Source organism: Malaclemys terrapin, chromosome 3 (assembly GCF_027887155.1).
Source record: "Malaclemys terrapin pileata isolate rMalTer1 chromosome 3, rMalTer1.hap1, whole genome shotgun sequence".
NCBI classification, from domain to species: Eukaryota; Metazoa; Chordata; order Testudines; family Emydidae; genus Malaclemys; species Malaclemys terrapin.
Genome location: NC_071507.1, coordinates 199,306,367 through 199,319,938, shown reverse-complemented (window position 1 = coordinate 199,319,938; position 13,572 = coordinate 199,306,367). Strand labels below are relative to the sequence as shown.

Below are 13,572 nucleotides of genomic sequence, written 5' to 3'. Positions count from 1 at the left end.
AAGGGGGAGGAGGGAGCTATCGAGCAGGGGGGCAAAACTGATGGGAGCTGGGGCCTTAGAGGGTGCTAAACTGATGCGGGGGCTGAGGAGACAGGATTGATTTGGATCTCTGGGGGCAGAATTAATTGCTGGGCAGCGGACAGGTAGATGTGAGGTGAGAGCTTCTGCAGCAGGGGCCTAACCCAGTAAATTTGGGAGAATGGGCAGCTCTGCCACACACCTACACTAAGGATGGGCCCGGGAGTTCAAAAATCAAAAGGCAGAGGCAGCCCAAAACACCTTTCTAAACACATCTGGTTATTTGGGGGGAGTCAGTCTCTTGATTTTTGAGGCTCTGACTCACGGTTTTTGGTCTCTTGAGGTTAGCCATACTGCATCCCCTTGCATGCAGGTATCGTTAAACTGGCAAAACTCTCGACACACCTATTGTTATTTTACACGTTGTTCATTATACATACACCTGACAGCGTTTTGTTGAATTGGGAACTAACTTGCTACTTGTCACATTCCCTCTGAGCCGGATCTGAAGGAGGGAGAATTTCACCCCATCTTGTCCAGCTGCTGGGGCAGAGTGGATTGTGCATATTTCATGGGAGAAACATAATGGCAATGTGGAAGGGCCAAAAAAAAAAAAAAGAGAGAGAGAGACATGAATGCTGAATAATCAGGAAGTGTATATTATTGAGAGTGGATCCAATGGGTCAGAGTGACCTGAAAGGGGGTTGAGAAGCCAACCACCTGTATTTGGGGAGTGACTAATGTATGCTCCTCCCCTTGTGCTCTGCTCTCTGGTAGGGGACTTCCTATAAATACACGGACTTCTCACATATGCCATTCGAACAATTGCACACTCAATCTATCTCGGTGCCTCTGACGGGCCAGCCACACCTTTGGCCATGGAGATCCTTTACATTCTGTTTGCTGTTCTCTTCTTGGTCTCCCTGGCGACCGCAGGTAAGACTGAAACACGTAGGGGACTGTGTTATGCTTATTAGAAGCACACGGGATCTTTTTCAGGGGAAAAGGCAATACGCCGCATTTACTGAAGATACAACAATTAGCATATGCATTCACACACACACACACTGTCCTGCCAGTCGATGTTATAGTTACCAGTCCAGAGTCCGGATCAATCTACTGGCCAGCTAGGTTGATCACGGGTAGGGAGAAGCCGGGTTCCGTTGGGCATGACACAATGCTCCGGGGAAGTCTTGGCAGGACAAACCCAAAGTTTCATGGCAAGGCACCCTGTTTATATAGTCATTTTCCTTCATTGAGTTTTGCACCGTCATGCTGTAATTAATTGTTGTTTGATGAGTGCTTGTTTTTTTAATTGTTTTTTTTTTAATTTTGTTCTTTTATTAAGTCTCTCAGGGAGTTACCCCATGCTGGTTTTGATCACAGCTATCTCATCCCCATGATAGGTGCCTGTCTCATTTTTAGAGTCATCAATCTTCCCACCTCTGACATTTCAACAGGGGCATGTTGCAGCCTCCTGGCACCCTTGCGTCTGTCTCTGGTTTCTCCCTGTATCAGGAGTTCTCAAACTGGGGGTTAGGACCCCTCAAGGGGTCACGAGGTTATTACTTGGGGGGTCGCAAGCTGTCAGCCTCCACCCCAAACCCCGCTTCGCCTGCAGCATTTATAATGGTGTTAAATATATTAAAAAGTGTGTTTAGGGGGGTCGCACTCACAGCCTTGCTGTGTGAAAGGAGTCACCAGTAAAAAAGTTTGAGACCCACTGCCCTAGACCATCTGGTTCAGTGATGGCCTTCACACTTATCTCTTAACACACATTCCTCATTCACACACAAAACAGAATTGATTGATACAGAATATTTTGAACAGGAACATCAAATTGCAATGCAAAAGAAAAACAATCATGGCATTCTTCTACTTATTTTAAAATGCTAAGCCTACAACAAACTGGTGACCCGCAAAGGTCTGTTACTGCCTTGAAATCAGTCCAGACACAAAGAAATTCTGGCTGATGCATCTCTACCAATGGCACATTAGGCCATTCCTTTCTGCTACTCAAAAAGGGTGTCTGGCAGGATATGGTCAAATCATACATCAATCCATTTAATACATGTTACATTTTATTATTCTTCATTTTTTATTTTAAATTATACAAAATACAAACATAAAATCCTACTACTACATGTCCCCCTTTTAGCCCCTCAAGAACAATTCTTGAGTGGGTCATATTTTAACCATACAATTGCTTAACAGCAATATACTGAGAGACAATTTGAGCTTGTGGTTGTAATTTAACAAACATTCTTTTTGTTCAATAGCACATACAACACATTCCTAGCAAGCAAACACAGGGCAATATTAACACAACTAGTAATGGGTGAAACGTAATAGACAATATGGCTTTAGGGGTCAGGGATCAGCCTGTAAAAACGTCATACCAAGGATAGGCTGTCAGGTTTTTTTTAGATTTAGCAATTTTTAGCATGTTTTTATTTGCATGTAATACTTGAACAACAGGCTTCCCTATATTCCTTTGTGTTTGTTGTAAAAACGGAGTCACCTTTGTTTCTGACAACAAGTGATCGGTTAGATTGTGCCAATCCAGGCCAAGGGTAACAGAGAAATTAACCAGGGTGGCGGTTCTAGTGCTTTGTGCTTTTTTTATTTCTGGTAAATAGTACGTGTGATTGCTAGTACATAATACATGGGCACTACAGCTATATTCATTCACTGGGGGTTGGCTGATACTGGCATTTTTTTAAAATACTGTTTCCCAGGATATAATACATACACATTGTTTGTTGTACAAAACACATATCACATTTTTTAGTTCATCCCATACATGTTCCCAATGATGTGTCCTTGCTGCCTGGTTCGGTGATGATAGCTAGGGACAAGCACACCCATTTCTGAGGGCTCCACTTCGTACACCCACAGGTGTCCAATAATTTCTCCTTTTCCCAGGGGCGGCTCCAGGCACCAGCACATCAAGTGCATGCCTGGGGTGGGGGCGGCCTGCTGGTCGGCATGAGGGCAGCAGTCAGGCTGCCTTCGGCGGCATTTCTGCGGGAGGTCCACCGGTCCTGTGGTTTCGGCACCAATTTGGCAGTGGGTACGCTGAAGGCATGGGACCGGCGGACCTCCTGCAGGCATGCCACCGAATCCGCGTTACCAGCGACCTCCTGCAGGCGTGCTGCCGAAAGCCGCCTGACTGTCGTGCTTGGGGCAGCAAAATACATAGAGCCACCCCTGCCTTTTCCCCAGCCCACTGACCCATAACCCGGGGTAGCCAAAAGTATCCCATGCTCAATTTTGGGAGTGGGCTCACTTTTCCTATTTCTGTCTCCACAGACTGTTGGTGAGCAATTTTAACAATAATTTTACCTGATAACAAATCAGGCTTAACCATGCTGGAAACATATTGCATTTATTTTTATTTCTAGGTATGGAACAAGGACCTCTTCTGTTGTCTTAAAAGATGCATTAATACCCAAACATTCCCAGATATTACCCCAAACATTTCATGTGCAAGTGCTGCTAAACTAAGAATTTGCATTTTAGTACATTCTATGGCTAAGGCAGTTTTATTCCCTAATTCTATTTGTTGTTTATATAGCAGCCAGGAGGTGGTGTTTAGCCACCTCCACATATTCCATGTTGCTTTTAGGTTTCCCAGATCTATTTGCACCAAGTTCACAGTTGTATTTGCCTGCTTGTGAATGAGACTATCTTGCAGTTGTGACAAGGAATTTAACTTATTTTTAAATACCTTCGGGTCTATAGTATTTATAATTCCTGCTTCAAAACCAATCCCTGAGGATGTTTCCCTGTTAACAGACTGGCATTCCTTGACCTCTGCCCTTTTGCAATATTGTTTTTGTAAATACAGTTTAAATTCTTCTTCTTATTATTATTATTATTTTGCTTAATGCAGTATTTTTTGTAACACATTACACAACAATGCTAGCAACAAAACAAACAACACAAGACAAAACATAAAACACAAAACACAATTTTTGTTGCGACAGTAGATTCATGGTGTTTTGGGTTGCTTTTCAGCTGGTACCAGCTTTTCCTGATTTTTTGAAAGACAAAAAGAACATGTTTCTACCCCTTTTGGGGTGGCAGATTATTGCTTAAAATATCCCTTTCTTTTACAAATACCCTCGCTGATTTCAAGCAAAACAGAGGAATTACCCCCATACTTTCCTGTGTTTTTGTTTTATAGGCAGGCCAGGTTTCAATGGCTTCTACTTTTTAAGGGTTTAGGGTGAATTATTCCACTGTTCAGTTATTAAATTTATGAGGTGGTGTACCTCCGGTTTTTTTAATACAGCAGACCAAGTTTGTAATGTTTTCCCTGCTGTGCTAAGATTTAAGTTTATTCACAGGTAATAGCTGAGAAGCATCATATGACCTTAAAGGTTCTTCTCAAAAATTATACACACTATACATTTTATTATACCATGTTTTTTTATGTAGACAATTTGTTTTTGAGGCCAGTGTGTTCAATGTTCTTGAAATTTTTGCATAGGCTTTTTAATGTAATTATATTTTGGGTGTTTTGGTGAATTAAAAGGTAGGGGTATCATGCATACAAGGAGACCCCTTTTGTACCTGTCTTCAGATTTTAGCACTGCATATACACACAGAAAAGTACCAGTATGTATTTTTTTTCTACTTAGGGTTAACCTGTCCTTCTTTTATTTTTAGGTTTGACTTCTTTATGCTGCCATTTATGGGCAGTTTTCTCCTTCCGCTCTCAGTTAGGTCATTTGCATTAACACCGAGACTTTCTGGCTCGCTTTTGGATCCAAAGCCATCAGCAGCTCAGAGACTCTGTCTTAAAAGGGACACAATTAACTTTCACCAGAGTTTTGATTTCTTTTTACTTTTAATTTTTGCTTTCAAAATACATAGGATTCTGAAAAAGAAAACACAACTTATTGTGGCTCCCTTTGGAGCCCAAATAGGATTTTAATTAAGGAGTATGGTATGTTTTCGCATTTCTTTTAGCCCTCCTGCAATATACACTGCATATGTTCTGGGGAAAATGCACATTTTTTTCATAGTTTAACTTCTATAACATTAGCCATATTAATTTTTACATAAGGTGTAACTGTTTTTTGTGTGTGTGCTTACACAGTTTTTATGTACCCTTATTAAAGTGACAGTTAGAGCAGGGGTCGGCAACGTTTGGCACATGGCTCGCCAGGGTAAGCACCCTGGCGGGCCGAGCCAGTTTATTTACCTGCTGATGCGGCAGGTTTGGCCAATCGCGGCCCCCACTGGCCGCGGTTTGCCGTCCCGGGCCAACGGGGGCAGCGAGAAGTGGCGCGGGCGAGGGATGTGCTGGCTGCAGCTTCCCATCGCCCCCATTGGCCCGGGATGGCGAACCGCGGCCAGTGGGGGCCGCGATCGGCCGAACCTGCCGCATCAGCAGGTAAATAAACCGGCCCAGCCCACCAGGGTGCTTACCCTGGCGAGCCGCGTGCCAAACGTTGCCGACCCCTGACTTAGAGCCACCTTAAGGCTCAGTGTGCCTAATGTTGCTTTTTTTTGGTTTTGTGCACCTCACCCCTGCAGTTGCTCCAGAGGGACACTGTTTTTTTTTTTTTATTATTTTTTTTTTTTAATTTTTTTACTACAGCTTTTATTTGCTATTTTGTTACCAAAAACCAAATCCAGAATCTCTTTCCTTTCTCCTGGGTTTGACTGCCCTGCTGCAGCCACGACTTTGGTTTTTAAAAGGATATTGATCTTTATAAAGCATTGAAGTACCTTAAGGGTTAAATGCTAAATTCCCAAAGCCAAACAACACTAGTTCCCTGTGTTGTGGAAAACTGACCACACAGTTGATGTTGGATCAGATAGCCTGAGGCTCCTTTATTGATCAATTAAACATGCATGCACGGGGGAGTCAGCCAAGGCAGCCGAACCCTCCTGACAGATAAAATACGGGAGCTTATATAGGATAAAACCAGAATTAGTAATACATACTTTCTTAACAACATTATTGCCATATTTGGAATACAATAGCCATAAAAGGGAATATAGCACAGCAAGCTTTCTTGTTATTCTTAGTTTGCCCTTTGCGGTTTCTTGCTCTGTCACCTGACATCTATTAATCATAGTCTGTTACAAAGGTTAATTCTACTTTTATAATTTCTACAGTTAGTTCTGCTTTTATGATTTCTGTCTACCCGTCTCCTTTTTACCTCCCCCCCCCCCCCTTTTTCTCCTTCCTCCAGGCCACACATACAGTTCACTTGACCAAAGTTTAGACCTTAGTCCATTTTTCCTCCACACCTGTGCCTGGCAAAAAGTCTGTCAGTTTTGCAACTTTGAAGGAAAGAGTCAAATGGATTTTAGTGGTATTATTTAAAAACCAAACCAAACCAATTTATTTTAAATCTACAAAACAAGAGTTTTACAAACGAGGAGTATTGGTTTAGGTCCTAAACACTCCACATATTTACACAATATGTTTATACACACAGATACATACATACTTTTTTGCTTAACAGCCCTTACGTTGCTTTAATTTTTACACAGATGTACATAGATTACATTAGTATACATTTGGGGGGCAGTTAAGTTCCAATAGACACCCTTTATGTTCTTTTAGCAAATTTGACTAAATTGTCCATAGTCAAATTATTTAAATTGGATTAGTTTTTTTTTTTTTTTTTGCCTGGATTATTTACAGACATTCCTTTGGGAAAAGGGCCCATTTTTCCTTCAGAATGGCTGCAAAGAAACCAAGAATTCTCTTTTTATAACACTTTTTCCTTTTGAACATTTTTACAGCATTCAACTGTTTAATTCCCTCCAGCCTCTGCAGAGTTAACTTCTCATTTTCTTTCCTTAAATCACTTGCTTATTTTCCAAAATGACACCTTCATTAGTTCAGATATCACCATTCCAAGTACACCTCTACCCCGATAGAATGCGACCTGACATAACACAAATTCGGATATAATGTGGTAAAGCAGCGCTCCGGGGGAGGGGGAGGGGAGGGGGGGGGGCTGCGCACTCCGGCAGATCAAAACAAGTTCAATATAACACAGTTTCACCTATAACGCGGTAAGATTTTTTGGCTCCGAGGACAGCGTTATATCGGGGTAGAGGTGTATTGTTCCAGGGATCTGAATTCCCCATGCCTGCACTTACTGCTTCCCTTACTCCAGCCACTATGCCCTCAGGGCTCCCAACCTGTTTTCCAATCTCTTCATTTGTTGCCTGCCTGTTAGTCTGGGTCTGATCCTGCTTTCCTCGCCGAACCGCCCCTTCCCATGGGCACAGGCTTTGTTTCACTAACAATTTAGCAAGGAGGGTGAGCTCCTTAACGAGCCCCCACCCCTCCTGGTCCCTTTCCTTAAACATTTTTTTTAACTGTGAAATCACCACAATATCACTTACAAAAAATACTACACTGCCCAAACTCCTATATCCTTCAGAGTTTGGTTTAACAGAGCAAGATTTGTTTAAAAGGAGTAATTTCCTGTATGGGATACCCTTTAGCAATATTTAGCAGTATGTTTAACAATCACAGTGCATGTCTTCTCCCTTTCGCAATTCTCCACCAAAAATGTTATGCTTATAAGAAGCACACGGGATCTTTTTCAGGGGAAAAGGCAATACGCCACGTTTATTGAAGATACAACAAATGCATATGCATTCAATCGCACACACACACATTGTCCCGGTAGTCGATCTTATAGTTACCAGTCCAGAGTCCGTATCAATCTAGTGGTCAGCTAGGTTGATCACAGGTAGGTAGGAGCCGGGTTCTGTCAGTCGCGACACGATGCTCCGGGGAAGTCTTGCAGGACGAATCCAAAGTTTCATGTACATTATTATTTTATTATTCTTTATTTTTTATTTTAAATTATACAAAATACAAACAACTGTAAACCACAACACTAGTGAGTATTAGGAAACTACACTGATGAGAGGTACAGTTCCTGTTCCAGTATTGGAATGAGGTAGGAAATTCGCAGCATCAGGTTCCAGACATCGGGATTTGAAAGAGTATGTGATTTTGGGGCCACGGTTAGTGTACTCAAGGTCTGTTACTGATGGCAGGGGAGCAGCGGCTGACACGGTGAGTCAGTCTGCCTTCCTGCTAAGTGCAAGGAGAATGGGTAATTGGTAATGGGAGAGGGTGGGTGATTCCCTTCTGCAGTACCTGGCGCATGAGTAAGAATAGAAAACCCATTCTGCTGTTACGCTTCTGCTATACGTAGGTATCAAACACCTCTAAATCAAATCCCAGCACGCCTGGATTTTTGTGTTTAAATCTATCTTTGTTACTCATTTTATATGTCTTAGCTGGCTCCCACCATTACAGGGCCTCACAAACTTTAATTCATTGAGTGTTAGGCCCCCCAGGAGATAGGGAAGTGCTATTGTTCCCATTGTACAGCTAGGCTTCTAAAGCACAGAGAGGCTAAGTGACTTGCCCAAGACCATCCAGGAAACATGTGGCAGTGCAGGGATTTGAACGTGGGTCTCGTAAGGCCCAGGATAGCACCCTAAGTGCTGTACCATTCTTTGGAAATTAGATACTCTTTCCCTTTTGTAGGACACCGGAGGTTTCCAGACACCCAGTCTTGCATCAGACGGGATGGTTACTGTAAAGCAAAATGCACGAAGATCGATAGCCGGGATGAAGTGGAGCTGGGGACCTGCAGGAATGGAAGGCAGAAATGCTGCCGACCTAAGCGTCTGGTAAGACAGTTGCACCTGTTTCTCTCAGATATGGACTTCGTCTGGTGTCCATCAAGCAGAATTGGAGGCTGTGGGACACATCCTCAGCTGGTAGAAATTGGACTTCAGTGAATCCATGCCAACATACATCAGTCGAGGATCTGACTCTGTGTAACCTTTAGGAGGACAATAATGCCACCAACCCAAAACTAATTGCCAATGTCCATGCAGGAATGTGAGCATCGGGGAGTTCTATCTCCTGTAATTTCTTGCACGATCAGGTTCTGTTCAAATCCTCCCCAAGAAAAATCACTGTACCCACGGGGAGAGAAATGGATTGATACTATAGGATAATGACTTCCACTCATTTCAGGCCCCCTCTTCCTTCCCATCCAGATCCCACTTCCTCAGCTGATGTAAATCAGCACAACTCCATTGACGTCAATGGAACTACACCCCTCGCTTGGTAAGCTGGGCCCCTTCAAACAAAATGTATTTTAATACAGCCACATGCAAGATTACGTATCTAGCAACAAACAACACAGGCCACGGCTACAGAACAGGGGACTGTATCCTGGAAAGCAGTGATCCTAAAGGATTTAGGGCATAGCAGACAAACAGCTCAACATCAGCTCCCACGGCAATGCTGTGGCAAAAAGGGGAATGCTGTCCTTGGATGTAAACACAGGGAAGTAATGTGTAGGAGCAGGCAGGTGATGTTACATTGATGAGACTGCGTGCAGTTCTAATGTCCAGAATTAAACGTAAGCAGGGGCTGAACGAGCTCTCCCCTGACATCTAGTGATGAAGAGGGGGAAGGACTTCAGGAGCAGACCGTATTCGCATTGACACACTTACTCTGCCTAGGTTTTCAGCTGTTTTGCCAAACCGTCTTGGCTGGTTTGGGGTTATAATTCACTTTGGTATTGAATGCCGGGGTAATGAAATGTTGTTATCCTTCTTCTATGAGTAAAGGGCAGCAGAACTGTACTTAGCATGCCCTGATTGGGGTGGGGGTCACCCTAAACTGAACCTCACTTGCTAATCAATGGGTACAGATGCCCAATCCCTCTGCGTGTCACAAGGGATGGGGGCAAGTGTTTCTATTTAGTGGTGTGGTTGGTGTGTAAAGAGTCCTAGGTGCTATTTAACTTTTTACCTTACTTTTTAAAGAGAGAATTGATTAGGTTCTATTGAGAGTCCTTCTTTCTGTTCAGTGATTATTAAAGCTGAAATTGCTGCTGTAGAAGTCTAAAGGCTAAACCTTAGATCTGCGGTGGGGATGGTATTGTAGTGAAAGCCATGCAGAGGCTGGGGTGGTAGTGAGGGTCCCCATGACCCAGTGAAATCATTAAGAACTGGGCTAAGAGGAGGAACCTCAGAACCCAGCATTGCAATTATAGTGGGGACCGGCCAGCCGCAGCAGTGGGATGGAGGGAGAGGGGAGCAGTGTGTTACAGGGACATTTGTTCTGTGGACTTTCACGCCACAAGGTGGGAAACTGAGGCGAAGGACACAGCCCAGTGTACTCTGGGCAGGGGGTGTTTACTTATGGTTTAAATGCTTTTGAATCATTGCAGTGTGTTTCCAAATGAATGTTGAGTTCCATCTCCCTTTTAATAACCGTTTTCTTTTGTTATACCCAGACTCAGTGCTTGTGAGAGGGGAAGTATTGCCTCTTAGAGATGCCCTGGGGACATGTTTAGTTTTCCTGGATTACTGGGTGGGGAGCCAACCTGGTTCTGTGTTGTATTGTTAAGAGGCACCCCTAGATATTCAACCCAGCCCTTGTTGCTGTCAACAGCACCTGGCAGAAGGGTTACAGGTTACAGAAAAACTGAAGACGGTGTAGAGAAGAGCCACAGAAACAATTCAAGGGCTTTAGGAAATGCTTTTCTGTGAGAGATGTAAAGAGCTCAATCTATTTAGCTTATCAGAAAGAGTCTGGATGACAGTGAATAACTACCTTCACAGGGAGAAAATACCAGATACTAAAGGGCTCTCCAATCTAGCAGAGAAAGGCAGAACAAGATCTAACAGTTGGAAGTTTACAGCCAAATTCAAACTGGAAATAAGATACAAGCAGGTGATTAACAACTGGAACAAACTACCAAGGGAAGTGGTGGATTCTCCATGTCTGGGTCTCTTCAGATCAGGACTGGAGGCCTTTCTGGATGTTATGCTTTAGCCCAACACAAGTTACTGAGCTCAATACAGGGGTAACTGGGTAGAATGCAATGGCCTGTGTTATGCAGGAGATCAGACTAGATGAGTTAATGGCCCTTGCTGGCCTTAAAATCTATGAATCTATGATGCTGCGAGGCATTTTTACAAGCTGAGGAGCCCCAGATGTGAAAATGTCAGGTTCATGGGGCCTTAAATATCCAACTCATAGGCTGCCGTCTCTGCCAGCACTGTGTAGGTGCCTTCCCCGTAGCCATCCCCCTTTTTAGGTTTAAGTTTCACTATGGCCTCCTGGATCGTATGTCCTGCCATGCAGACTCAAATGACTCCACCTGCCCCGCACCGATGTATTGAGGCCACAGTCTGTTCTAAGCAGACATGGATTTTGGGTGCTTCAGTGGGTGGGTGCCCTTCAGGTGTGCCAAGCTGGACACTCAAGAACTCAGCCTTCTCCCCCGCTACCCTAGATCAATCACTTAGAAAAGTTGTGGACTCGCAGCCTGTATTTAGTACCCACCTTTCCTACTGACTACCACGGGAGTGGAGTTTCTCAGCAATTCTGAGGCCCATAATCCATAACTATTTCAGTGAAACCCCATTTCTTCCAGCACGTTGAAAACCCTGGCCATGACTGACAATATAACACTTGACAATGAGCCCATCAACTTTACTTTTCTGGCATTACACAACTAAAGAATAAGATTAAAAAAAATGCACCTCTGCTTACCTTCATAGATTTTAAGGTCAGAAGGGACCCTTATGATCATCTAATCTGGCCTCCTGCATAATGCAGGCCAGAGAACATCACCCAGTAATTTGTGAATCAAACCTGTAACCTCTGATTGAGCTGCGACGTAAGTTTCTGAAAGGCATTCAGTCTTGACTTTAGGAACAGGGTATTTATTCAAATGTCTCCCTCTCCCCCAACCCTTCATATGCTGTTTGCCTTCTTGGAGTGTGAGGTCTTCAAGGCAGAGATGTAGTTCTTGTTGGTACAGCACCTAAAGATGCCCAATCTTGACTGAGCACTCCGGGCATAAATAACATAAATATTAAGTAGGAACATCCACCTATTTTTGAGCGATCCAACCACTGCAAAGTATCTATGCTAATAAAAAGAACTGGAGACAATGGGCATATTTAATTTTGGATACGCTTTGCCCTATAGAGCCTCTCTGGGGAGAAGCCCAGAGGACGACCCAAGTTTTGCATTAATGTTTAGATCTTCCCTTTGTCTCTTGGACATAATTCATTGGGAGTCTCTCGGATTGATAGCGGCCAAAGCAGTAGCGCACACTTATAACATCTCCCTTACAGAGGAGGACAGAAGGAGAAGAGATGTCTCTACTTAGGCTGTCAATCGTCACTTGTTGATACTTAGACCCTGCAACTACCTCAGGTCTCACTAACCCAGGACCTGCTCCAAATATGTACTTTGCCCTCTTGTTAATTCATTAGACCTACAGCTGACATCTTCCTATTTGCAAGTTGTCAAATTCTTTCTGAACTGGATAGGAAGAAGGGAGAATTCCTCGCACACACCTGCATTCTGGAGCTGGGTGAACTGTGCAAATGCCACATGAGAGGGCTAAAAATACAGTGGGAGGGCCAGTGACACAAAGTGATGAAGTACACGAGAGCTGAGTATTGTCGTGAACAGATGCACCGGGGCCAAGTGACAACAAAGGCTGTGTGAGCAGCAAGCAGTGTGCACGGCTCAATTAATGTATGTTCCTCCCCATATCCTGCTCTCTCTCAGGAAACTCTGTATAAATGCAAAAACAACTAGGAGTCCTCAAGAGAGTGCTAACGAGGCCAATGTAGTTAGCACTACAAAAGTAATTTTCCCTCTCTTGATATTCACCCCTTCTTGTCAACTATTGAGAATAGACCACTTCCATCTTAACTGAATTGGTGTCGTTAGCACTGACCCCCCACTTGGTAAGGCAACTCTCATCTTTTCATGTGCTGTAATATCTATACTGCTTACTGTATTTTTCACTCCATCCATCTGATGAAGTGGGTTCTAGCCCACAAAAGCTCATGCCCAAATAAATTTGTTAGTCTCTAAAGTGCCACAAGGACTCCTCGTTGTTTTTGCTGATACAGACTAACACGGCTACCGATCTGAAACCTGTATAAATGCAGAATCTTATTATCTTCATCACATAATAATCTCACTCTGACTCTGTTTCTTAGCTCTCCAGCTACACTGGGATCCTAGCCGACCTTCAGCCATGAGGCTCCTCTACACTTTGCTGTTGTCTTCTTAGACTCCGTGGCTACTCCAGGTAAGAGGTGGGACTGTAAATAGGGATACTGGCGGTGTCAGGAACAGAATTAGCAGTCTTATTAGGGACTGAATTTGTATCCCCAGACTGGATTTAGGGGGCTTTTCAGCGCTGTTCATTAAATGTCATTCAGGTTATGGGATTCTGGCATAAGGAAGATTCCCACTTCTACATTCTGAGACCTGTGGAGTGAGTTGTGAACATCAGAGCGATCACTAAGGGGTGTAGAGCAAGGAGGTATGAGTCTGTGTAAACAGGAAATCAAGACAGTCTTGCATTCAGTCCCAAGCACAGTGTTCTGGGTCTCTGTTTTCTCTGCAAGACCCACCAACTCCCCAAACACCATCACTCAGAGAGCTAACTATTAAAGCAGGACACCCTGCACTGCATACGTTGTCTCTGCATG

At 43.6% G+C, this 13,572-nt stretch overlaps 1 protein-coding gene across 1 annotated transcript; it reads left to right on the top strand.

Moving 5' to 3' along the window:
- Window positions 1-896: 896 nt before the first annotated feature.
- LOC128834072 (gallinacin-13-like) lies at window positions 897-13,116 on the top strand. The gene is made up of 3 exons (XM_054022536.1): window positions 897-954; window positions 8,567-8,712; window positions 13,075-13,116. Exons 1-3 carry the CDS (start codon window positions 897-899, stop codon window positions 13,114-13,116), a joined length of 246 nt encoding a protein of 81 aa, XP_053878511.1.
- Window positions 13,117-13,572: the final 456 nt, after the last annotated feature.